Source organism: Dama dama, chromosome 20 (assembly GCF_033118175.1).
Source record: "Dama dama isolate Ldn47 chromosome 20, ASM3311817v1, whole genome shotgun sequence".
Classification (NCBI taxonomy): Eukaryota; Metazoa; Chordata; class Mammalia; order Artiodactyla; family Cervidae; genus Dama; species Dama dama.
In genome coordinates, this window is record NC_083700.1 from 35,644,280 (window position 1) to 35,670,812 (window position 26,533).

Below are 26,533 nucleotides of genomic sequence, written 5' to 3' on the forward strand. Positions count from 1 at the left end.
TCACTATGATTGCCTGGAAAATCCCATAGGCAGAAGAGCCTGGCAGGCTTTAGTCCATGGGATTGCAAAGAGTAGGACATGACTGAGTGACTAACACACACACACTATGATTGACAAGTAATGGAACCTAGCTCCAATTTGGCCCTTTTCCTACTGAACCACACTGCCTCAACATTTAGCAAAAATGTATAGTCTTAGCAAAATCATGTATAATAACTGAAAATAAAGTGAAATGCAAAACTTGTTAGAGTTCAGATTTTTAAAAAGAAAACTGACATTTGAAGAGTCAATGTAAATAGTAGAGAAAGAAATGAAAACATATAAAATGCTACTCTTAAATTTTGACTCAGGTTAAGTAAGTGCACAGTGTAATCTGAGAGAACTTGAAATAAAATAGAGAAAAAATTTTAAGCATTTATTCCTTATTTACTGTGTGGCAGACACTATGTTACATAACTAGAACATCATCCCTGCATGGAGTGTTTAGATTTTTCATGAAAGAGATTAGTCTAATATTTGAGAATTCTCTAAATAGCTTGAGAATTTAAAACTAAAACCTCCAGTTGGGATATTACATTAAATCAGTATATGAATGTGCTATTAGAAATTATTTGGTCTCATACAAGTGCTAAGGATATTGCCAATCTTCATTAACAGGAGGTGAGATATGAAAAACAATCTTTGGGTTTTTGGTCTTTGTACAGAGTTATCCTGTTACTTATCAAGTGTTTACACTTGACTGTCTAATTCTGTTTTATGTTTTGTCAGATGATTGACATAGGGGAGAGTATAGCTATTCCAGATGACATTACTGATCAAGAAAAAAGTTCTGGAAATTGGTGGAAGCGCTTGGTAGCAGGAGGGATAGCCGGTGGAGTTGCAAGGACGTGCACGGCACCTTTTGACCGCTTGAAGGTCATGATGCAGGTAGTTTGCACTTTAGCCCTTAAGCATTAAAGTAACTTGAAAAAAATCTTGATAATTTTCAAAAGAAATGTTTTGGCACATTTCATACTACTTCTCCCTGAAGCTTTACACTTTTTCTGAAAACATACATTTTCTTATTTTCAATATTAAAAGATGCCTTAATTTTCTTTCCAATGCTTTTAAAATTAATTTTTATTTGAAATAATAATAGAACCACTCTTAGAAATTTTTTCTCAGGATTATAACTGAATCTATGAATGAAGTGTTAAGACATACCATTAGTCTAACTTATTAGGTGTCTCGAGCCCCTGAAACTTAATATAATAACATGGTTCTAATCTACTTAAGTACTAATAGTATTTCTAAGAATTGGAAAATAAGTTACTAGGAGTGTGTTATTGACTAGTATCTGTTTAGAGGTAATACTGTATAATTTTAATTTACTGATTAATAGATTGTCAATAGTAGTTATAAAATAGTGCATGGTTTAATTTTAATCTGTTAAGTGTCAATTAAAAGTTAATATTTGCCAAGCTTCCCTGGAAGTCCAGTGGTTAAGATTCCCTACTTCCAATTTGGGGGTGTGGGTTCAATCCCTGGTTGGGGAACTAAGATCCCACATGCCCTGTGGCCAAAAAAATTCTTTTTAAATTTAATATTTGCTGAATACTTTCTTTACAATGATACAAAATTAATAATACACAATCTAAGTAAGTAAGTAAGTGTTAGTCACTCAGTTGTGTCCAACTCTTTGCAATCCCATGAACTATACCCACCAGGCTCCTCTGTCCATGGAATTCTCCAGACAAGAATACTGGAGTGGGTTGACATGTCCTTCTCCAGGGGATCTTCCTGACCCTGGGATCGAACCTGCATCTCCTGCATTGCTGGTGGATTCTTTACTGTCTGAGCCACCAGGGAAGCCCAATTCACAATCTAGTAAATTTAAATTTGTAATTAAATTTACATACCTGGGTATTTTATTGTCTTTTCTGGGTAAATAGGTGATATTTGGTAATGGATTATGAATAGTATTTTTTGGTGCTATATGATTTTGCTTGTTTGTGACTCAGAAAATCTTATTTGGGGGGATTTTCCTGGTGGCCCAGTGATTAAGACTCTGCACTTCCAGTGCAGGGTGTGTGGGCTTAACCCCTGGTTGGAGAAGTAGGACCCCACATGCCACATGGCCAAAAAAACAAAGAGTAAAAATATTAGAAAATCTTATTTTTGACTGACTCAGAATTAAAGATAGGGGCCCTCAGGGAGGACAGCCTCCATCTCTGGGCAGCCTGCTCCTGTTTTTCTTTGGCTTGCTTCATTCTCTTGGTCAAAAGTTTATAAAGCTCTTGTTGCCTGTTCCTTATTTTCCTTAGTATGCTACTTCTTCAGAGCAATATGCCGGTGTCTGTGTTGCAGGGCACATGGAGCAACAAGATACTGAATCTTGTGTATGGTCCTGGGTTTCATACCTTCTTTGTTCAGGGGATTTCTGACAACATACTGGTGAACATTATCTTCTTTAGTGACTGAAAAGTTTGAGGATTCAGCTGTTTTCTGTGGGGGTGGGGTGGGGGGTACATGTGTCCCAGGCAGTGAGGCACAGTAGTATTAGGAATATCTCATTTTTGCAATAACCAAGTTGAGAACACTCACATTGGCATTCAGAGTGCAACTCTGAACAGATTTGACTTCCTTTCTCCATTTTTCTTTGGTCTATAACAGGATTGCTTCTTCCTCAGTAGCAGGTGGACGTGGCCATGGGTCACGCCACTGTGCTTAATGGGAAAACCTTGTTTGTCATTCCCACCACTGATTCGGCCCACATAACCCTCCCATTCTTCTCCCAGAGCATCAGCAGCAACTTCTGCGTCCATATGCTTCCCTCAAAAGGTAGGACATTTGTGTTCATCATTCACGTCCGTGAATGAGCAACCAGTAGCCAGGAAGGAAATGTTCAGCTTCATCTGGAAGCAGCTGATTGCTTCCAAGATACTATGAAAATAAACTGAATGGTTATAATTGTACATTGTGGCTTAATTGGTGTAAGACAGTAAGGCAAATAACCTATCATTCTTCTGTACATTTGATTCCGTATGTAACCTATTTTGTATTCTGTGAGGTGACTAAATTCAGCTAGCTTTTAGAAAAGAGCAGAAATTGAAAGTTCTCTTTTGCAGGTAGAAATAGAAGAGCTGGCTTCCTCAGTGACCAGACCTGGTAGAAAATGTAAAAATGAGGTGGAGAGGAAAAATATGTAGATACCATACAGAGCTACTTAGAAACAGAGACATATAAGGAGATGAAAAAATGGGAAAGGGACTCGGAGGGAAAATAAAGAGAATAAATATGTATTTTAAGTGCCTATTGTTAATATGCTTGGTGCTGGATTAAAAGCATATTTTCTTATACTTCAGAACCTAACAGAAATGTAGACAACAAATCTATATGCTGATGGTGCTATTGAAAAATAATAGTTGTAACTTATGAGTACTTGCTATGAGTCCAGATAGATGGGTATTGTGGACATACAGAGTATGAATTTTCTCCTAGGGGGTGAAAATAGGTGAGTGGATTGGGGAGAATGAAAAAGCATAGAGTAAATAGTGGGGGTATTTTCAGAAAGAGTGAAAAAAGAGAAAGATTTAAGGGGGCTGGATAGATAGGAGGACGAAGAGGATGGGAAATTGAAAGATAGAAAAGGAAAATAGAGAATAAAATAAGTGAGAAAGAAGAGAAGCTATCATAGATGAAAAATGGGTTAGAAATGGAAGAGAAGAGTAATCTAATGAGAAGCAAGAGGAGGCAAGCTGCTGCCCTTTTTGTGCCGCTCTGGCTTGGATCTCATGGCTTTCATTCAGATGTGTATTTGACAGGGAGATGGGTTCTAGAGATGGAGATGGGTTCTAGATGGAGAACTAGAACTTGTCTCCTTTATTGATAGAGGTATTTCTCTGTGAGCTTCACACAACTGGAAAAGAACACTGTGAACAAAAGAAGGGCATGTGTTGTGTGGTGAGAAGTAGTTTACGTCATTTAAAAGCAGGTCTCTTGTAGAGTCAGAGAGCCCGAGGTTTTAATTCTGGCTTTGCTACTTACTTTATAGCTGGGAAAGTCATTTGATCTCTCTTAATTGGGTCTATAAAATGAGGATTATAATGCCAGGGTTATTTTAAGAATTAAAAAAAAATTTATAAAGTGCTTTGCATTATACCTGTCATTGTAATCAGTGCTTAAAATATGAGAGCCATCATTTTTGTGGAGAAATAAGATGAAGAAATAGCACTGTTACCATTTTAAGAAAACCACATTAAACTTTCTATAGTCACTTATTTGGTCTTTTAAAAATTGTGTTTTTTAAATAAAGTGAGTATGTGCTTACTAAGGGATATTTGGAAAGTAAAAAAGTAGAAAGTAGAAAAATTCTCTTTCTCATCATCCAAAATTATCATTATTAACACTGAGTAAATTTCTTCTTGTCCTTTGTCCTACATATTTTTTTACATAGTAGTGTTTACTTTATAATTAATTTACATCCTGTTTATTGCTTTTATGATTCATAGTGTTAACATGAGCATGTTTTCATGTCACATTAAATATTCTTCAAATATTTAAAATATTTGCATATTCTTTAAATATAGTTTTTAATGACTATGTAGTATTCTCATGGATGTCATAATTTACTTACCATTTTTTTCTATTCTTGGACATGTAGGGATTTTTAAAACTCCTTTAAAGCTATTTTAAAACTATTATTCATAATAGTTTATGAATTTTTTCATATTTAGAGTTGCCTACTTAGGATGAATTCTGAGAAGTTTAAGTACTGATGTGAATATCTTAAAGGCTCTGTGTGTGTGTGTGTGTGTGTGTGTGTGTGTGTGTATGAAGAAGAGAGAGGAAATGGCAATCCATTTCAGTATTCTTGCCTGGTAAATCCCATGGACATGAACTTTTTCTGTTCATAGGAAATGAGAATGCCCATTTCACTTTGCTCTTTCATTATTGTTCTCTTATAGACAGGAGGGTATTAATGTTTTAATTTTCACTTTGTTAAAAATAACATTTTTCTTATTATAAAATAATACATAGAAAAATGGGAAAATATGGAAAACATAAAGGAAGACATTAAAATGACCTGTGATCCTTGGGCACACTGCATGGCTTGTGGAATCTTAGTTCTCCCACCAGGAGTCAAACCTGGGCCCCCAGCAGAGTCATCACCACTGCACCACCCAGGAATCCCCCCTGACTGGTCCAAACAACAGAGATTTGTCTCACAGTTATGAAGGCTAGAAGTCTAAGATCAAAGTGTTGGAAGGGTTGGTGCCTTCTGGGGTCTGTGAGGGAGGGATCTGTTCCAGGACTCTCCCCTTGGCTTGTAGATGGACTTCACTGGTGGCTCAGAGGGTGAAGAATCTGCCTGCAATGCAGGAGACCTGGGTTGGGAAGATCCCCTGGAGAAGGAAATGGCCAGCCATTTCAGTATTCTTGCCTGGTCAATCCCATGGACAGAGAAGTCTGGTGGGCTACAGTCCATGGGGTCCCAATGAGCTGCACATGACTGAGCGACTAACACATACATACTTGTGTCCAAATTTTCCCTTTTTGTAAGGATATCAGTCATATTAGATTTTAGGGCCCACTTAATGACCTTACTTTAACTTAGTTATCCTAGTAAAGACCGTGTCTGTCTCTAAATAAGGTCACGTTCAGAGACACTAAGGATTAGGACTTAAAGATATAAGTTTCAGGCTTCCCAGATAGCGCTAGTGGTAAAGAACCTGCCCACCAATTCAAGAGACATAAGAAATGCAGGTTTGATCTCTGGGTCAGGAAGATGCCCTGGAGGAGGGCTTGGCAGCCCACTCCAGTATTCTTGCCTGGAGAATCCCATGGGCAGAGAAGCCTGATGGGCTACAGTCCTTAGGGTCACAAAGAGTTAGACACACCTGAAGGGACTTGTCATGCATATGAATTTCAGGGGACACAATTCAACCAATAACACCTCTCTGCCCAGAAGTATTGAAAGTTTGATGTATTTTTCATCCATTTCAATGCACTCTTTAATGAACCTGTAATATTTTAGCAGCAACAATACATCTTGCATATGAAAAAATTCTCTGAAAACTAAGTTATACCTGTTTGTTTAATTCTTTTTTTTCATGTGTGAAATTAAAGTATGTATTCGGAGACAACAGCCAATTAATGTTATCAACTTTATATGTCTCTAAAGGAAAATGAAAATTATTTTGAAGATCATAAGTTTATACATATATGTAGCATTATTTTATTAGTCATAATATCAATGCTATATTACCAGCAAAATAAATTTTAAAATAGATAAATTTGCTGTTTATTTCTAGATTCATAGTTTACAGTCAGGGAAAATGAGATTGCTGGATGGGTTTAAGCAGATGGTAAAAGAAGGAGGAGTTCGTTCTCTTTGGCGAGGAAATGGTGTAAATGTTTTAAAAATTGCACCTGAGACGGCGCTCAAGGTTGGGACCTATGAACAGGTAAAATGTTACTGTCTGTGGAATTTTATAAGACAGACTTTAAATTTTAAAAATTTTAGACTTTTATGAGAGAAAACATAAAACATTGCTGGAGTGTTCTCAAGTAATAGATGTGAATTTAAATATAAGTGACTTTATTCTTATTTATTTTTGATATTTTCACATTGCTTTTGTTTGTAACAGGTAGTCCATGGGCCATATTATAACTGTAATATAATCTATTCTATTGTCTATTAGTAGTTCTTTTAATTTCAGTTTCCCCGTGTGAGAGACCCTCAAAAAACATTTCAGTATTGTTTTTCCTTTTAAAATATTTGTTTTAAAATTTGTTAATCTGAAAAGGAACCAAAACAAACAAAAAATTTGTTAATCTAATTTAGGATTTTACTTTTGCTCAAATAATTCACTTTGAGATGAGCTATATTTATTTTCAAGTAATATAAATTATTAGCATCATATTAGAGTCTGAGTATACTGTGTATCTCCAGTTTTCCATTTTCAGTGTAAATCTTATAGTAATTTTTTTCTTTAAATGTTTAATAATACATAGCATTAATTTGCCTCTTTGGTAGAACCTTGGTTTACAAAGTCAGATGACCTCAAAATTTTAAGAAAAGATAAAAAATAAATAATATCCTTTGTCAACCCAAATCATTTAAAAGCAAATGGATGGTTGTATAGGACACTAGACTTGTAATGCACATCTTAAAAACATACATCACTTATTTAAATTGGGATTTGCTTACTCATTCAAGAAATGTTTCTTTCAGCAACAGATATTTCTTGAGCACTTAATGTGTTCTAGACGTTATTCGAGGTGCTGGGGATATAGCAGCAAACAAATCAGATGTTGATAAATGCTATGGAGAAAACAGATGATAGAAATTGGAGACAGTAAGAATTGACAACTCTTTCAAGGAGTTTTTCTATGAAGAAGTGAGAGAAATTGAGTGGTAACTGTAGGAAGATGTGGGATAGAGAATTTTCTAAAAATGGAAGAAGCAACAGCATGTTTGTATGCTTAGGAGAAAGATCCAGTAAAGAGGGGACCATTAATGACAGGATAGAGGGGAGAGTAGTGCAAGTAAGATAAATTATTATTATCCTTGAGTCTCTGAGAGAGTGAAAGAAGATGGGAACTAGTGCTCATGGAAGGGTTTGGCCTTGGGTAGGCACTTCATTCATAGTTTGAGGAGAAGCTCTACTATGTGGGCACAGATGCAGGTGGGTTTATGGAAGATTTCTTTCTAGTGCTTCAACTTCTTCAATGAAATGGGAAACAAGGGCATGTGGAGGTGTGAGGAAGGAGGAGAAGTCATGAGTTGGTATTCTAGGAAAGTGGAAAAGCTAATGGATAGAGGAAATTAAATAAGATTGTTGGAGGCAGATGGTCCAGGTGAAATTCTTTTGTCTGATTATACAAATCAAACAGTTCTCAAGTATGTATTTATTACTGCTTAAGTATAGCTCACTATCTGACCCCTAGGAAGTTCATGGGTAATTAGCCATCAAGTTATCCCTGTGGGTTAGGGAATCCTAGCTGTAACTCCAGTCTTGTTGTCTTTTAAGATAATTATATTCATCTTGCATCTGATGAGGAAGTGCCATCATTTGGACTCTGCTATTCTGGAATTTTCCATTTCCTTTTATACCACTGAATCTAGTTCCATGGCAGTATCCTCTGCTTTCAACCCTCATAACAGCTATCACTGGACTTCTCAACAAGGGCTCCGTCTCATCCTAGAAACATGCTCGACTAGTAGGTTTATCAATCTCGTGATAAAATTCATTCTGATATTTCCACCTTCCTGAGTCTACTGATCCCTTCCTCCACACTCTACCAAAACTTTGGCATCTCTACCTCATTTACTGTCAGTCATAATTGTGTCCAAGCTTTAAGGGTCCATCCCAGCAGCATATTAGGACAGGTTTCAGGTGTCCTATGTCATGGGAGAGTATTCAACATGAATAAAGTCTCCCTTGTCCAGCATTATATTCCACTCCTGATAAGCCCACTGTTCAAGACTGATGATCCACTCCTATACATGTTCAACTGGTTCCTTCTAATCTATATTAGCCAGGTCCTGCAACAATTTGATCAGAATGATATTTATTCCTAGAACATGGGCTTTATTTCCTCACCAGGCTATCTGAGATCTAATCTTATAAAAAGTATTGGTTAGGAGGCAATAAGAGGAGGTGGGAGCACACCGTGAGAGAGACAGGCATCATCTTGTACGTCCGCCTCTTTGAGGCCTTTGCACGGCCTCTGGATGAGGAGCGGCTGCTCTGCTTGAGCAGCGGGGAGAGGATGACTTTGCTGAATTGAGAGTTTCTAGTGAATCCTGGGGCTCCAAAATCACTGCAGATGGTGACTGCAGCCATGAAATTAAGAGACGCTTACTCCTTGGAAGGAAAGTTATGACCAACCTAGATAGCATATTAAAAAGCAGAGACATTACTTTGCCAACAAAGGTCCGTCTGGTCAAGGCTATGGTTTTTCCAGTGGTCCTGTATGGATGTGAGAGTTGGACTGTGAAGAAAGCTGAGCGCCAGAAAATTGATGCTTTTGAACTGTGGTGTTGGAGAAGACTCTTGAGAGTCCCTTGGACTGCAAGGAGATCCAACCAGTCCATCCTAAAGGAGATCAGTCCTGGGTGTTCCTTGGAAGGACTGATGCTGAAGCTGAAACTCCAGTACTTTGGCCACCTCATGTGAGTTGACTCATTGGAAAAGACCCTGATGCTGGGAGGGATTGGGGGCAGGAGGAGAAGTGGACGACAGAGGATGGGATGGCTGGATGGCATCACCGACTCGATGGGCATGAGTTTGAGTAAACTCCGGGAGCTGGTGATGGACAGGGAGGCCTGGTGTGCTGTGATTCATGGGGTCGCAAAGAGTCGGACATGACTGAGCGACTGAACTGAACCGAACTGAGTGAATCCTGGAGTTCAGGATTCTCAGGAGCCGATTCCCAGATGTCCCCATCTCATGTATTAGGGTCCCACTCCCTCCCAGTGAGCATCCTCATTTTAGCATAGGAGATCTTTTGAAGCTGTGCCTTCAGTTTCCTTTGCAATTGTGGTACCTTTACATTTATATGCTGGGTCTGATTTTCAATAGTTTATTCTCCACTTGCAAGAGATTAAGGTCTCTTTAAATTGCTGCCAGGAAGGCATTTTAGTGTTCATAATAGGCTTTAAAGTGCTAGTTGACTGACCTAAACTTGACATTCTCTTTCTTCAAAGTTTCTAAAACAGTGAATCAAAGCCAATCAGGTCCACAATCTTTACCTCATATTGTTCAAGTACCATGATACTTGCTTTTCTTTCTACGAGTACCTCATCCCAAGCCACTATGACTAAAAATCTTAGTAATGGTAATGCCACAGCATACCATAAGTTATCATCATCCCATTTACCACTAGTAATCATGTCTTTGTTGCCTGTGACTGGTGAGTGATTCAGTTCTAATAATATGAGCAGGCTTACCTTCTAGTGCCACATTTCAAAAAACTAGCATTTGATTTTTGTTGATTTTATCTATTGATTTCCTATTTTCAATTTCATTGATTTCTATTCTAATTATTATTATTACTTTTCTTCTGCTTACCCTTGGCTTGATTTGCTCTTCTTTTTCTATTTTCCTAAGGTGGAAACTTATTCATTTTTATCTTTCTTCTAATGTATACATTCAAAACTGTAAACTTCCCTTAAAGTACTGCTTCCCACTAAATTTGATAGTGTTTTTATTCTCATTTAGTTAAAATATTTTAAAACTTCTCTTGAGATTTCTTCTTTGACCAATGTGTTACTTAAAACAAAAGTTTTGTTTAATCTCCACATGTTTTGGTATTTTCCAATTATCTTTCTATCATTAATTTCTAGTTTAATTAATTTCCTTTGTGGTCTGAGAAGTAGACATTGTTTGATTTCTGTTCTTTTAAATTTGTTAAGATGTGTTTTATGGTCCAAAATACAGTCTGTCTTGGTGAGTGTTCCATGTGTGCTTGAGTAAAATGTGTAGTCTGCTGTTGTTGGTTGAAATAGTCTATGGATGTCAGTTATTTCCAGTTGAGTAATGATGTTTAGTTCAGCTATGTTATTACTGATATTCTGCCCATTGGAAATGTCCATTTCTGATAGAAGATGTTGAAATCTCCAACTATTATAATACATTCATCTGTTTCTCTTTGCAGTTCTATCAGGACTATTATTTAAGGATTAATATGTCATTTTATAGAACTGACCCCTTTATCTTTATCCTTGGTAACTTTTCTTGCTCTGAAGTCAGTTCTATCTGAAATTAATATCGCTACTTCCACTTTGTTTTGATTACTGTTAGCATGGTATATTTTTCTCCACTCATTTGCATTTAATATATGTGTCTTTAAATTTAAAGCTGATTTCTTGTAGCCAACATACATTTGGATTTTGGTTTTTGATCCACTCTGACAGTCTTTAATTGGTAGATAGGACTTTTGAAGTGGTACCAAATGTTTAGGTTTGGAGTCACCCAGAGGTGAATTGGAATTCATTGGAAGGACTGATGCAGAAAGACACAGAAGGAAGAAAAGCCAATGTAAGTGTACATATATGAGGGTCCAGCTGTAGGTGGTAGGGGCTTGATTCTTCCAGAACTTGTAAGAAGTAGACAGAATAGTCCCCAGGATTATCTGTCTGAGGAAAGGAGCTAAGGCATTTATCTACCAATTTCTTGTTGTTTAATTGCTAAGTCGTGACCAACTCTTTGCAACCCCATGGATTATATGATGCCTGCCAGACCCCTCTGTCCATGGGATTTCCCAGGCAAGAATTCTAGAGTGGGTTGCCTTTTCCTTCTCCAGGGGCTGTTCTGGACCCCAAGGATGGAAGCTGTGTGTCCTTCATTGGCATGTGAGTTCTTTACTGCTGAGCCACCAGGGAAGCCCTTACCAGTTCCTATCCCAGGTTATTTGAAGAATCATCTTAGGACTTTAACTTTCCAGACTTCTAAGTTCAACAGGCTCCCGTAGCTTTTCAGGAGGCCCTAAGGCAGAAAAACAGAGAGGTGAGAGGCTTTTTCTTTAGATGGGATTCTGCCACTGTTGTTCAGTCAATCAGTTGTGTCCAACTCCTTGCAACCTCATGGACTGCAGCATGCCAGGCTTCCCCATTTTTCACCATCTCCCAGAGTTTGTTCAAACTAATGTCCATTGAGTTGGTGATGCCATCCAACCAACTTGTCCTCTGTCGTCTCCTTCTCCCCTTTCCCAGCATCAGGGTCTTTTCTAAAGAGTTGGCTCTTCGCCTCAGATAGCCAATGTTAGGAGATTCTGCTTTAGCATCAGTCCTTCCAGTGAATATTCAGGATTGATTTCCTTTAGTATTGATTGGTTTGATCTCCTTGCAGTCCAAGGGACTCTCAAGAGTCTTCTCCAACACCACAGTTCTAAAGCATCAATTCTTCAATGCTCAGCCTTCTTTATGGTTCAACTCTCACATCCATACATGACTCCTGGAAAAACCATAGCTTTTACTAGACAGACCTTTGTTGCAAAGTAATGTCTCTGCTTTTTAATACACTGTCTAAGTTTGTCATAGCTTTTCTTCCAAGGAGCAAGAGTCTTTTAATTTCATGGCTGCAGTCGCCGTCCACGTGATTTTGGAGCCCCCCCCACCCCCCAAATAAAGTCTGTCTCTGTTTCCATTGTTTGCCCATCTATTTGCCATGAAGTGATGGGACTGGATGCCATGATCTTGGTTTTTTTGAATGGTGAGTTTTAAGCCAGCATTTTCACTCTCCTCTTTCACCTTCATCAAGAGACTCTTAGTTCATCTTCACATTCTGCCATTAGGGTAGTGTCATCTGCATATCTGAGGTTATTGATATTTCTCACATCAATCTTGATTCCAACATGTGGTTCATCCAGCCCAGCATTCTGAATGGTGTATTCTGAATAGAAGTTAAATAAGCTGGATGACAATATACAGCCTTGACATATTCCTTTCCCAATTTTGAACTAGTCTGTTGTTACATGTTTGATTATGTTGCTTCTTGACCTGCATACAGATTTCTCAGGAAACAGTAAGATGGTCTGCTATTGCCATCTCTTTAAGAATTTTCCACAACTTGTGATCTACACAGAGGCTTTAGCATAGTCAGTGAAGCAGAAATAGATTTAAAAAAAAAATTCTCTAGCTTTTTCTGTGATCCAACAGATGTTGGCAATTTGATCTCTGGCTCCTCTGCCTTTTCTAAATCCAGCTCATACATCTAGAAGTTCTTGGTTCATGTACTGTTGAAGCCTAGCTTGAAGCATTTTGAGCACTACCTTGCTAGCATGTGAAATGAATGCAATTGTGTGGTAGTTTAAACATTGTTTGGCATTGCCCTTCTTTGGGATTGGAATGAAAACTGACCTTTTCCAGTTCTGTGGCCATCGCTGAGTTTTCCAAATTTGTTGGCATGTTGAATGCAGCACTTTCACAGCATCATCTTTTAGGATTTGAAATAGCTCACATGGAATTCCATCACCTCCACTAGCTTTGTTTGTAGTGATGCTTCCTAAGGCCAACTTGACTTCACACCCAGGATGTGTGGCTCTAGGTGAGTGATCACACTATTGTGGTTATCTGGGTCATTAAGATCTTTTTTGTATAGTTCCTCTGTGTATTCTTGCCACCTCTTCTTAGTATCTTCTGCTTCTGTTAGTTCCATACAATTCCTGTCCTTTATTGCGCCCATCTTTGCATAAAATGTTTGGTATCTCTAATTTTCTTGAAGAGATCTCTAGCCTTTCCCATTCTGTTGTTTTCCTCTATTTCTTTGCATTGTTCACTTAAGAAGGCTTTCTTATCTTCCCTTGTTATTCTTTGGAACTCTGCAGTCTGGGTATATCTTTCCCTTTCTCCCTTGACTTTGTCTTCTCTTCTTTTCTTAGCTATTTGTAAAGCCTCCTCAGACAATCATTTTGCCTGTGAGTCTGCACAAAACTGTCCAGATGTGATGGAGGCTTCTGGAAATGTCTGCCATGGCCAGCTATCTGCCTGCTTATGTTTGAGGGCCTCAGAGTTGCATTAGAGATCAGTAAAAATATAGGATTTTATAGGCTATGCTCATGGGCCTTCTAGCAATAAGTTCTTTCAAAACTTCTTTTACTTCCTGTCTGTTTGTTTCCAGTCAATACCATGCAAAGTAGCCACACCCAAAAATATTTTTCCTGATATTTTATTTTCCAGTTCCTATGCTCAGTCATTCCTTCCCTTTGTTATTTTTTTATAGTATGCTATGTTGATGTTAACTGAAATAATAGCCTGACAGATGACAACACCCTTGATGTGATTTTTATAGATAAGTTCTTTAGGACAATCTCATTACCAGCTTCTGTGCTGGTAACTTTCCCTACTTGGAAGCTCCACATTTCTTGACAAAATTAAGTCAGGCAGTGACAAATCCCTTTGCAGAGCTCTATTTCCTTCCAACTGTGCTTACAAACTAGCTTTTGAGAAGGCCTTAAGGCAGACAGGCAGAGAGATGCTTTAGCTCCTGTCTCACAGATCTTACTAAAATCAGCAAGGAACAGGCAACACTGTCCGGCATTCTGAGGTTTTACAGTTAGTTTTCCTGTAACTTCAGGGTCAAAAAACACATGGTCTTCCTTCTAAGTTATCACAGGAGGTAATTTTATCAAGCATTTCCACAGAGCATTAGAGCTCATGAGCTCTAGAGCATCATCACCTTCTTAGACTGTAATATCTGTATCTTAATAATAAAGCCATTGCCACATATTTTAGGTTTTAGTTATGGTATCACCCTCCATTTAGTAACCAATTTTTGTACTCTTTAGGGTTCTTTCTAAGATGTTTTAACAAAGGGAGTTCAAAATACAGTAGCTTAAGTAAGACAGAAGCAAGTGGTCTGGGGCTAGCTGTACAACTCTGCCATCTTCAATATATGTGTTCCAAGGCTGCACCCATCTTTGCCATTTCCCAGGTGGAGGAAAAAAGAGTTTAGGATAGTTTAGTTTAAGGAGGTGTCTCAGAATTTCCATATTTAACTTCCCCTCACATCTCATTGGCCAAAATTAATCATTTAAACATACAGTCTATTGCAAGGAAGAAGAGGAAAATGTAGTTTGTAGCTGAGTCAGCTGTGTTACACTAAAAGGAAGAAAAAGATAAAGGGTATTTGGAACAAATAAGACTGGGAATAGATAGTACTAGGCTTCTCAGGTGGTGCTAGTGGTAAACAACCCACCTGCCAATGAAGGAGATGTAAAAGATGCAGGTTCAATCCCTGGGTCAGGAAGATCTCCTGGAGAAGGAAATGGCAACCCACTCCAGTATTCTTGCCTGGAGAATCCCATAGATAGAGAAGCCTGGCAGGCTAGAGTCCATAGGGTCACAGAGTCGGACATGACTGATGTGACTTAGCACACACGGATGGGAACAGATAGCAGTCTCTGACACGTTAAGTGAACCATCACACTTTCTGATGGGGAGTTACTGATTTGAGGACCAGAGAGTTAGTTCATAGAGAGTGGCTGAATCATGCTGATGAAAGACCATCAGAAGAGGCAAATGGAAAAACATTTTGCCTAGGAAGTAACAAGATAATCTGCTTGCTGAGGTCATCTTGGATCCTAAATGAGTTTCCAGTTTCAATTTTCATGAAACTTAGTTTAGTCCCTGTGAAGCCTGACCTTTACACTGATATTTCTGTTTTCCTTATTTCCACATGTAATTCAATAATCTCTGTTATTAAGCTAACAATAGGAAACTGTTGTTCTTTGTAACAAAAAGCCTATCACATAAAGTTACTATTCCTGATTATCTACTATCCAAACAATATGAAGTATGTTCCATGTGTAAGGGGTGGGGCTAAAAAGAGATAAGAGAATACAGTTCCTTTGTGTCATTTGCATGCCTTTTATGAAATACTTTTATGAATTCATGAATAGCTAACTTCTTCTGCAGAAAAAAAGAGGAAAAGGAGGTGAAAATAGAGGGGTCTTACTTATTATCTTAGACAATTAATTGCATAAAATTAAAATCAGATATTCTACTAGATATTCTAATGTTGGGTGTCTGAAATACTTTTTCAAATAATTGTTATTAATATTAATGTTATAAACAAATAATGTATATTCAATTTCAGTAATTTTATACATTTTAATATTTTTATTTATACAGTATAAGAAATGGCTTAGTTCTGATGGTGCTAAAATAGGAATTATTGAAAGATTTATTTCTGGTTCATTGGCTGGTGCAACTGCACAGACCTGTATTTACCCTATGGAGGTATGTACTATTACAAAATTTTAACCAAAGGAATGTTTTTAATGCAAATTGTAATTTAAAAAAATAAGTGAATCACAGATCAGTATTTTATACAATAAATAGCTTTATAGTTATAAGATATGTCTCACATGAAGTGTCGGTTGCCCTTAGTAACTGTCAGTTGCCCAGTCATTTTTGGTTTAGGAAAAAATCAGTATTGTACTAAGAAGATAAATAATTTCATTGATTAATTAATTGATAGAATCACTTATTCATTAATAAAATCAAATTTGTATTGCACACCCACAAACTTTAAAGTACTTCTCTGGATCCAGAGTTGAATCAGACAGACATTTTGGTCATGGAGCCTATTATAGTCCAGAAGGGGAGATAGAATATGTACATCAGTAATGATGAAAAGTGAAAGTGGAAGTTGCTCAGTTGTGTCCATCTCTTTGCAACCCCAAGAACTATACAGTCCATGGAATTCTCCAGGCCAGAAAAATGGAGTGGGTCCAAATATAAATATAAATTCTAGAAGGGAGATCAATACCAAGTATTACGGAAATTCAGAAGGGAGATAGTATTCCAGTTAATGGATTTCATGAAGGACATGAGTTGAATGTGTGAGTTTGACTTAGAATTTGGATGTTTGGAGATGATGAGGAAGTGGATTTTAAGTGCAAATAACAACTTGAGCAAAGGAATGGGGGTATAAGAGCAGATATTCAGGTGTAGATAGGACAATACTATAAATAATGGGTTGGAACCAGATCAGAATGGCTCGTCAATGCAACTTAAGAAATTTAGCTTTAATTTCTTAAAAAAATAAGAGCCATTAAAGACTTTGGAGCTTGAAGTGTAATCCTGGTAAAGTTTTTTAGAGACTAGAGAAATGAGATGACTAGATACAAGATATTGCTATCATTCAGAGAAGTGATAATAAGGACTTGACATATGATATTGACTAGCAGAAACTGACTCACATTAGAATAGTCATTAGAACAGTCATAAGATCACTTGAGAAATGGAGGACAGAAGAAAGGGAAGGGAAGATGACAAAGTTCTGGCTGGGTTCTGTGCCCAAGTGTTTAGGAGAGTTATATCTGAGTTAGGTCTCTAACAGAGGTACAGAATGAAGGAAGTGAGCCAGACTCTGAAAGATGATGAGTTCAGGTTTGCCTGTATTTAATTTGAGTTATTGGTGGGCAACTGAGTCATGATTTTCTACAGGCAGTTGCAAATGTAATAATAAGACTTGAGAGATTTCAAGTCTTGATGTGTCATCTGTGAAGAGGTGTTAGTTAAAGCCTTGAAATTGCTTAGAAATAAGTCATAATTTTATTTTTAAATTTTGAGAAAATCTTAGTTTAGAGAATGAAAGGAACAAAAAACATGCCAGGGAAGCAGACAGAAAAAATTTACTTGGGTAAGAAGAGAGTGCATTGCCCTGAAGAAGGCAAAGAATTTTAAGAATGGGATTATCCAAAGTGTTGGGTCCTACAGAGAAGTTCGTACAGAGGGCTTCCAACTGACTACTCAGAGGAAGTTCCATCAAGACATACAGTTGCCCAATCAAGACAAAGTTTGTGTTTTTCTTGTCTTGGATATTTTAGAGAGCCATTTCTCCAAGTATATCTGCATGTGTGCATGTTAAGTCACTTCAGTTGTGTCTGACTCTTTGCAACGCTGTGGGCCAGAACTGGCCAGGCTCCTCTGTCCATGGGATTCTCCAGGCAAGAGTACTAGCGTGGGTTGCCATTTCCTCCTTTGAGAAGTGTATCTGGAACTCTGTTAAATTAGCTTAATAGAAATTAAAAGGACAATAAGTGAAGTTCTATCAGAAGAATTACACTAAACATAGGAATATGGATCACAGACAGCCTACAAGAGGCTATATTGTCTTAATAACCCATGTTATATTATTACTTTATGAGCACAAAATGAACCCAAGTTATATTAAATTAGTTTATAGACCTTGTTGTTAACGATAGTTCCCAGAGTATGTGTTTTGTAGCATATTATAGAATGTTTTTTCCGTACTTGTTGTTCACTTTACCATGACCATATACTTTTTTAAAACTTGAATTTTGGCTATAGCTGCTTTATTTTTGGCTTCCCTGGTAGCTCAGACAATAAAGAATCTGTGTGCAATGCGGGAGACCAGGTTCAATCCCTGGGTCAGGAAGATCCCCTGGAGAAGGGAATGGCTACCACCTCCAGTATTCTTGCCTCGAGAATGTTATTGCTTTATCTTAAATCAATAATGTTATCTCAGCTGGTTTGTTTTAGAATATGTTTCCTATAGCACATGAAAGAGTATATCAATTAAAGCCACAAATATTTTCCTGTTTAAATAATTTTAAAAACCTCTGTACTGTATCAGTTGTTTATAATTAAGAGTTAGCAAAAAGTTAAAATTATATTTGAGATTGCTTTTTTTTATTTCTATGATAATTAGCAAACATCCTGACCTAATACAGTTTAATAGATTGCTAGGTGAGTTGAATGAATCTGATCAATGTATTTTTATTGTATTCTTTCACATTTAGGTTATAAAGACCAGACTGGCTGTAGGTAAAACTGGACAGTACTCAGGGATTATTGATTGTGGCAAGCAGCTTCTGAAGCAAGAAGGTGCTAGAGCCTTTTTCAAAGGTTATATTCCTAACTTGCTAGGAATTATACCTTATGCAGGCATAGATCTTTGTGTTTATGAGGTGAGCTTATTCTTTTTTTTTTTTATTTTATTTTTTTTTCTAGTTTTTTTTTAATTTTTTTATTTTTATTTTTATTATTATTATTATTATTTTTCCAGTGGGTTTTGTCATACATTGATATGAATCAGCCATGGAATGGATTTACATGTATTCCCAATCCCGATCCCCCCTCCCACCTCCCTCTCCACCTGATTCCTCTGGGTCTTCCCAGTGCACCAGGCCGGAGCACTTGTCTCATGCATCCCACCTGGGCTGGTGATCTGTTTCACCATAGATAGTATACATGCTGTTCTTTTGAAGTATCCCACCCTCACATTCTCCCACAAAGTTCAAAAGTCTGTTCTGTATTTCTGTGTCTCTTTTTCTGTTTTGCATATAGGGTTATCGTTATCACCTTTCTAAATTCCATATATATGTGTTAGTATGCTGTAATGTTCTTTATCTTTCTGGCTTACTTCACTCTGTATAATGGGCTCCAGCTTCATCCATCTCATTAGGACTGGTTCAAATGAATTCTTTTTAATGGCTGAGTAATATTCCATGGTGTATATGTACCACAGCTTCCTTATCCATTCATCTGCTGATGGGCATCTAGGTTGCTTCCATGTCCTGGCTATTATAAACAGTGCTGCGATGAACATGGGGGTGCACGTGTCTCTTTCAGATCTGGTTTCCTCAGTGTGTATGCCCAGAAGTGGGATTGCTGGGTCATATGGCAGGTCTATTTCCAGTTTTTTAAGAAATCTCCACACTGTTTTCCATAGCGGCTGTACTAGTTTGCATTCCCACCAACAGTGTAAGAGGGTTCCCTTTTCTCCACACCCTCTCCAGCATTTATTGCTTGTAGACTTTTGGATAGCAGCCATCCTGACTGGCGTGTAATGGTACCTCATTGTGGTTTTGATTTGCATTTCTCTAATAATGAGTGATGTTGAGCATCTTTTCATGTGTTTGTTAGCCATCTGTATGTCTTCTTTGGAGAAATGTCTGTTTAGTTCTTTGCCCCATTTTTTGATTGGGTCATTTATTTTTCTGGAATTGAGCTGCAGGAGTTGCTTGTATATTTTTGAGATTAATCCTTTGTCTGTTTTATTTGGCTTTTCTTTTTATATGTTAGTTGTCTGCTAGTCTAATAATAACTTTTTGTTTTGTGTTTTTTTGTTTGAATTAGTTTTTGGTAATAATAGAGAAAGACCTTTCTGTGAAGCCACTGTCACCTTGATAGCAAATCAAACATACCACAAAAAAAAGAAAATTGCAAGCCAGTGTCTTTGATGAATATAGATACAAAAATGCTCAACACATTTTTGTTACAAATCCAAACACATTTTGTTGCAAATCCAGCAACACATAAAAAAGATCACGCACCACAACCAAGTTGGATCCATCCCTGGGTCAGAAGGATGGTTCAGCATACACAAATCAATCAGTGTGATACAGCACATCAACAAAAGAAAAGATGAAAACCACATGATCATCTCAATAAATACACAGAAAGCATTTGATAAAATTCAACATCCATTCATGATAGAAACTCTCACCAAAAGGATATAGAGGGAATATTTATGACAAACCCACAGCAATATAATACTCAACAGTGAAAGCTATTATAAAAGCCTTCTTTCTAAATTGTGAAACAAAACAAGGATTGCCCACTCTCACCATTTCTATTCAACATAGTATTAGAAGTCCTAGTCACAGCAATCAAACAACAAAAAAACCTATAAGATATGGAAATTGGAAGGGAAAAGGTAAAATTGTCATTATATGCAAATAACAGGATACTCTATATAGAAAACCCTAAAGACTCCACATAAAAACTACCAGAAATAATGAATTCGCAAGGTAGCAGGTACAAGATTAACACTCAGAAATCTGTTGAGTTTCTTTACACTAACAATGAAATATTACAAAAAGAAAGTTTAAAAAAATTCCTGTTTAAATTGGGACCAAAAAACCCTAGAAATAAACCTAACCAAGGAGGTGAAAGACCTGTACTCTGAGAAATATAAATCATTGATAAGGGAAACTGAAGATGATTTAAAAACTGGAAAGATATCCCATGCTCTTGGATTGGAAAAATCAATATTGTTAAATTGGTCATACTACACAATGCTACCTACAGATTTAATGCAATCCCTATCAAATTACACATGACATTTTTCACAGAACTAGAACAAATAATACTAAAATTTATGTGGAACAGAATTGCATAAGCAATACTGCAGAAAAAGAATAAAATGGAGACATAACCCTCCTAGACTTCAGACAATACTACAAAATTTACAATAACCAAAAAGCGTGTCTTTGGCACAAAAACATATATATCTAGATCAGTTGAATAGTAGAGAGCCCAGAAATAAACACACATACCTGTTATCTATTAATCTTTGACAAAGGAGAAAGGAATATACAATGGAGAAAAGACAGCCTCTTCAGAAAGTGGTGTTGGCAAAGCTGGACAGCCTCATGTAAATCAGTGAAGTTAGGACACTTCCTCACAGCATACACAAAAATAAATTCAAAGTGGCCTAAAGAGTTAGATATAATAATGACCCCATAAAACTCTTAGAAGAGGACATAGCAAAACATTCTTGGACATAAATCATACCAATATTTTGCTTTAAATTTTTTTTTAATTTTATATTGTAGGATAGTTGATGTATAATGTATTGGTTTCTGGTGTACATCAAAGTGATTCAGTTATACATATACATATATCCCTTCTTTTTCAATTCTTTTCCCAATAGAATTCCCTGTGCTATGCATTAGGTCCTTGTTGATCTTTTATCTAGTAGTGTGCGTATTTTATCTATGGTTCTTTAGTAGTTGTGATTTTGATGTTTTCCTGAGAGAAGGTGAGCTCAAGTCCTTCTATTCCACTATCTTGTATCCCTTCCTGTACCAATGTTTTCTTAAATGAGTCTAAAGCAAAATTAAGCAAATGGGAAATACTTTTCCACAGAAAAGGAAACTGTAAACAAAATGAAAGTACATTCTACACAATGAGAGAAAATATTTGCAAACAATGCAACTGACAAAGGCTTAATTTCTAAAATGTAAAAATACCTTAGTATCAAAAAAGGAAAAGAAAAACAACAACAAACAACTTAACCAAAAATTGGACAGAAGTCCTAAAGAGACATTTTTCCAAAAAAGAGGAACTAAAGAGCTTCTTGATGAAGGTGAAAGGGAGTGTGAAAAAGCTGGCTTAAAACTCAACAATCAAAAAATGAAGATCATGGCATCTGGTCCCATCACTTCATGCCAAATAGATGGGGAAACAATGGAAATAGTGCAAAACTTTATTTTCTTTCTGCCATTAGGGTGGTGTTATCTGCATATCTGAGGTTATTGACATTTCTTCTGGCAGTCTTGATTCCAGCTTGTGCTTCATCCTGCCCAGAATTTCGCATGAGGTACCCTGCATATAAGTTAAATAAGAAGGGTGACAATATATAGCCTTGTTGTACTCCTTTTCTCAGTTTGGAACCAGTCCTTTGTTCCATGTTCAGTTCTCACTGTTGCTTCTTGACTTGCATATAGATTTCTCAGGAGGCAGGTAAGGTGGTCTGGTATTTCCATCTCTAAGAATTTTCCACAGTTTGTTGTGTTCCATACAGTCAAAGGCTTTAGTGTAGCCAATGAAACAGAAGTAGATGTTTTTCTGGAATTCTCTTGCTTTTTCTGTCAACTTATGTTGGCAATTTGATCACTTATATGTGGAATCTAAAAAATAGTATAAATGATTTAATTTACAAAACAGAAACAGACTCAGAGACACATAAAATAAACATATGGTTTATTTGATTACCAAAGGGGAAGTGGCTACAAATTAGGAGCATAGAATTAGCAAATACACATCACTATATATAAAATAGATAAACAAGAATTTACTGTATGGCACAGGGAACTATATTCAGTATATTTTGTCTAGTGGAAAAGAATCTGAAAACTTACATACATACAAAACTCTGATGTACACCTGAAACTAACACAATATTATAAATCAACTATAGTTTAATTAAAAAAAGAAAGAACAATAAAACCCCCAAACTGAGCTGAATATACTCCAGAGCTATTTGTGGTGATTATTCAAATTCTAAATATTCTACTCTAAACTTATTACTTCATTTTTTTACCTAGGAATTTACTCTTTATGATTGTCTCACAGTTTTCTATTGCACCAGTTACCTTAAACTTGAAACACCCATATGAAGAAGAATTAAGTTGACATCTGACATTTACTGTGAATTATAAGTAACGTAAAAGCTACAGAATAGTTATGAGGTCGTAGTTAAGAGGGGGGGTCTGAAAAAATAATTAAGTACCTCAGGGCTGATAAAATAGTTGTTTTCAACTCTATATGCATATCAGAATCATCTGCCTGTGGATATTTAAAAAATAAGATTTTTGGGCTATATCCTAGGATATTCTGATTTCATTGTTCTTGGAAGAGGCCTGAAATTCAGGTTTTTTTAGCTCCCTAGAAAAATCTGATGTAATATCAGTTAAAACTAAGAAAACTGAGGTAATAGTGTACAGTTGTGAAAATGAGAATTGAGGAGAGTAGTAATTGGGGGGCATGGGGGGAGAGGCAAGAGTGACAGTGTAAATAGCCTTCTAGTGAAGCATAGGTTGCTCCCCTTACTTCAGCCAGTCATTTCATTTTATGGCTATTCATCTGCTTCAGGTAGACCACTTTAACAATATATACCATATATTTAACATTATATACGATATATTTAACAATATATACCAACCAACAATGTCCTTGGTTATAAGGACATTGAGAGTATATGACTAGACTAACTTAAAATTCTTTCTCAATACAAGAAAATTATCTCTCTAGGTACAAGCCTAGTGGTATTTCTGGTAAGTGGTACCACCATTATATGAAAGATAGCCAATGTAATTTAGCTGTGAAAGAAATACAGTTATGTTTTCATAGAATTTATTCAATATTATACCATATATTTATTTTCTTTTCTATGATCGTATTAAAATAAATTATTTGCCCCTGTTTATGTTGGGCTCCCTCCATTCTTTTATTTTTACAGTTAAATATTTTTTGCTGTTGTGACAGAGTGCCATTACACATTTCTCTCTTTATTATTGCATAACTCTAATAAATGCACACTGAGTAAGGACATTTTGAAATTCATTTTTTCAAAAGTGTCAAATTATATATTTGATAGTAATTGTCCCAGTATATAATGGTGGAGTTGTATCCTTTAATTAATGAATAGTTCTAAAAGCACCTAGTGATATTTTCAAGCAATTACTTGTATATAATTTTTCTGGACATTTTTACTCACAGAAAGGCAAATCTAGAAAGATGAATCTTTCTTAAAATTTGAGAAAATATGGATTTGTTAATTTAGAGTGCATTATCCAGTCTTCTCTGCAGTGTCCTGTTAATCCCTCTGAGAATCTCCAGATTTTGCTTGGGTCTTTGAATATCCTCACAGACCAAAACAATCAAGCAAAACAAAATAAAGCATGAACAGAGAGCAAACAGAGAACTCACCCTGAGATTGTATGAATCATTAATTTGAAAACATCTGTGCACTCGATGCCCAATAGGACACCAGAGATGCCTCCTCTGTACAAGGAAGAGTAGGAACAATCTTTTGTGAAGATTTTGGAAAGAACGGTTACTAAATTCAAGTGACCAAGCTTGACTTATTATTTTTCAGCTTTCTGACCTGATAATTCATTTAGTCTCTGAATTACTTTCTTCATTTATAAAATTTATAAAATTAGGTGACAGTATTAACAAATTTCTGTAGGGATTAAATGAGATGATGTCGATGAAAATGCTCTTTATAATTCTTGAATCAAGAAGCTACTCATAAATGTTTATTGAAACTGAGTGAGCAGTGAGCTTTGTTCTACTTAGACTTGCTGTGCTGTGCTTAGACTTGCATAGTAGTTTAAGGGTATTTACTACTCTTTTTTCTGCCAGCATTTGAAGAATCGTTGGCTAGAACAACATGCAAGAGGCTCTCTAGACCCTGGAATAGTGATTTTGCTGGGATGTAGTACACTGTCTCATGCTTGTGGTCAGATGGCCAGCTTCCCCCTGAACCTTATTAGAACTCGTATGCAGGCTCAAGGTGAGTTTTATATAAGTGAAATAATCATAAGTTTTAAAAGTTATTTAAAATAATTTTAATGAAACAGTAGTAAGAACTAACTTAAGACTGTTAAAAATAAATTGTTTTAAATGAGTAGAAATTAATGATTTCAAAAACAAAAATGGTAGAATTAATAAAAAAAAAGTCAAAAGCTAATTCTCTGATATTTAAAGCATGAATCTTGGATTTGTTGTTTTATTGCAGAGTCTTGCAAATTTTAGATTTTATTTCTTCTCCAAAGTTCTATTTGGAACTCTCCACATTTCCTTCAATTATTGATGATTTCCACAGAGTTTCAAATTAGGCAGTTCCATGCAGAACAATAGAAAAGATTTTTCTTTCTTCAAATTGAGTCATCATTTGCTCAATATGCACGTATTTCCCCCTAGTTCTGCTCTTATCATAGTCTGCATCAGGAACTTAATACACTTGTGGATCTGAATGCAGTTATTTTGTATTCCAGTACATTTAGCAAGAGATATTAAGTAGAGGGTATCTGTTTTGTTTCTCTCAAGTGAAATATTAGGAATTTAGACTATAAGAAAATACACATGTCATTTTTTGATAAGAAAAAGAAACCCCACATAATCCGATTGTCATCCTGAGTTAACTATTCAAGGGGTCATGTGGTAAGTTATCTTTTTTCAAATGCTTTTCCTCCTCTTTTTAGTGAGATTTTTAAAAATTTATTTATATTGCAGTTCAGGTGAAGATCTGTCTATCCCTCTATCAAACTATGTATGTCGTACACAATTCCAGATGCTCCTTTGAGGTCCTTTGTGAAAGAATTTCAAGTGCTGTCCAAGAGGGCTTTCTGCAGTGATGGAATTGTTTTTTATTTGTGCTATCCAGTATGGTAGCCATTAATGACACAGGGCTATCAAGCACTTGAAATGTTGTTAATGCAATTGACAAACTGATTTCCTGGTTTTGCTTAATTTTAATTAATTTAAATGTGTAGCTTCATGTGTCTAGAGACTACAGCTTGGACTGCACAGGACAATTCTACATGTAGGGAGAGATGCATACTCTGAAGTAATTTCAACCTCTATGAATTCTCACTTTAACCACTGAACTGTCTTTAGATTAAGTATTGTATTACATTGATTTTTTCCTTTATAGCACTGGAAGAAAAAGGAACAACGTCTATGATTCAGCTCATTCAAGATATATATAACAAAGAAGGAAAAAGGGGATTTTTCAGGGGCGTCACGCCAAACATCATAAAGGTGCTTCCTTCAGTATGCATTAGCTGTGTGACTTTTGAAAAAGTGAGAGGACATGTGGGATTCACTTAGAAAGTAGAATATCAGATTGTTTCCTTTACTATAATTACCTAATTGTAAGGTAATACTTTGTTTGTAAGGAGAAACTGACTTTTTTCCTGAAAGGAAAGAGATATCAAGTAATTGTTAAAATATTTTCTTTTTATCTATTACTGAATTTATATATTAAATAATTATTCTGTTAAAGTTCTTTAATTTAAAATCCTTCACATCCACAGATTCAATTTACATTTCCCACTACTCAGAATCCTAACTTGAAACTTGTTTTTATTGGGTTGGAAGATACCATAGTAACACTGTATAAAACATTTGGTTAGTTGTAGCAGTTTGTGTTAGCTTTTTTGTATTTAAACAATTTTTTAAAAAGCAGAGCTTGAAAATATTTTATACACTAGAAGAAAAATCAGTGTATTTAAAATTGATGTTGTGTGGAAGATCAGTCTAGTTCCCTTCTTTTAAGCAAAATAAAATGTGAGTTTCATAATTCCTTCTATCAGATTGTAGATGGAATAGTGATGACATTATAACACATTGCTTATTTCTCTGGGTACTTTCATTTGCAAATGTAAACATTGTTGGTTTTTATTCTTGATACTTTCAACTGTTTAAAGTAAGTCAGCACTGAAAACAAATTAGCATTGGAGGAATTTTCTTTTATCTTCTGCTTGAAAAACATTTGAG

The 26,533-nt window shown here is 36.1% G+C and overlaps 1 protein-coding gene across 1 annotated transcript in view; it reads left to right on the forward strand.

Annotated features, from left to right (window-relative positions):
* Nucleotides 1–25,864, forward strand: part of LOC133074520 (mitochondrial adenyl nucleotide antiporter SLC25A24-like) — a 77,807-nt gene extending 51,943 nt beyond the window's left edge. The window contains exons 6-11 of the mRNA XM_061168443.1: nt 769–927; nt 6,294–6,446; nt 15,620–15,727; nt 18,259–18,426; nt 24,395–24,545; nt 25,689–25,864. Coding sequence (XP_061024426.1) covers nt 769–927; nt 6,294–6,446; nt 15,620–15,727; nt 18,259–18,426; nt 24,395–24,545; nt 25,689–25,864 — 915 coding nt within the window. The remainder of the gene's footprint in view (nt 1–768; nt 928–6,293; nt 6,447–15,619; nt 15,728–18,258; nt 18,427–24,394; nt 24,546–25,688) is intronic.
* The last annotated feature ends 669 nt before the right edge of the window (nt 25,865–26,533 follow it).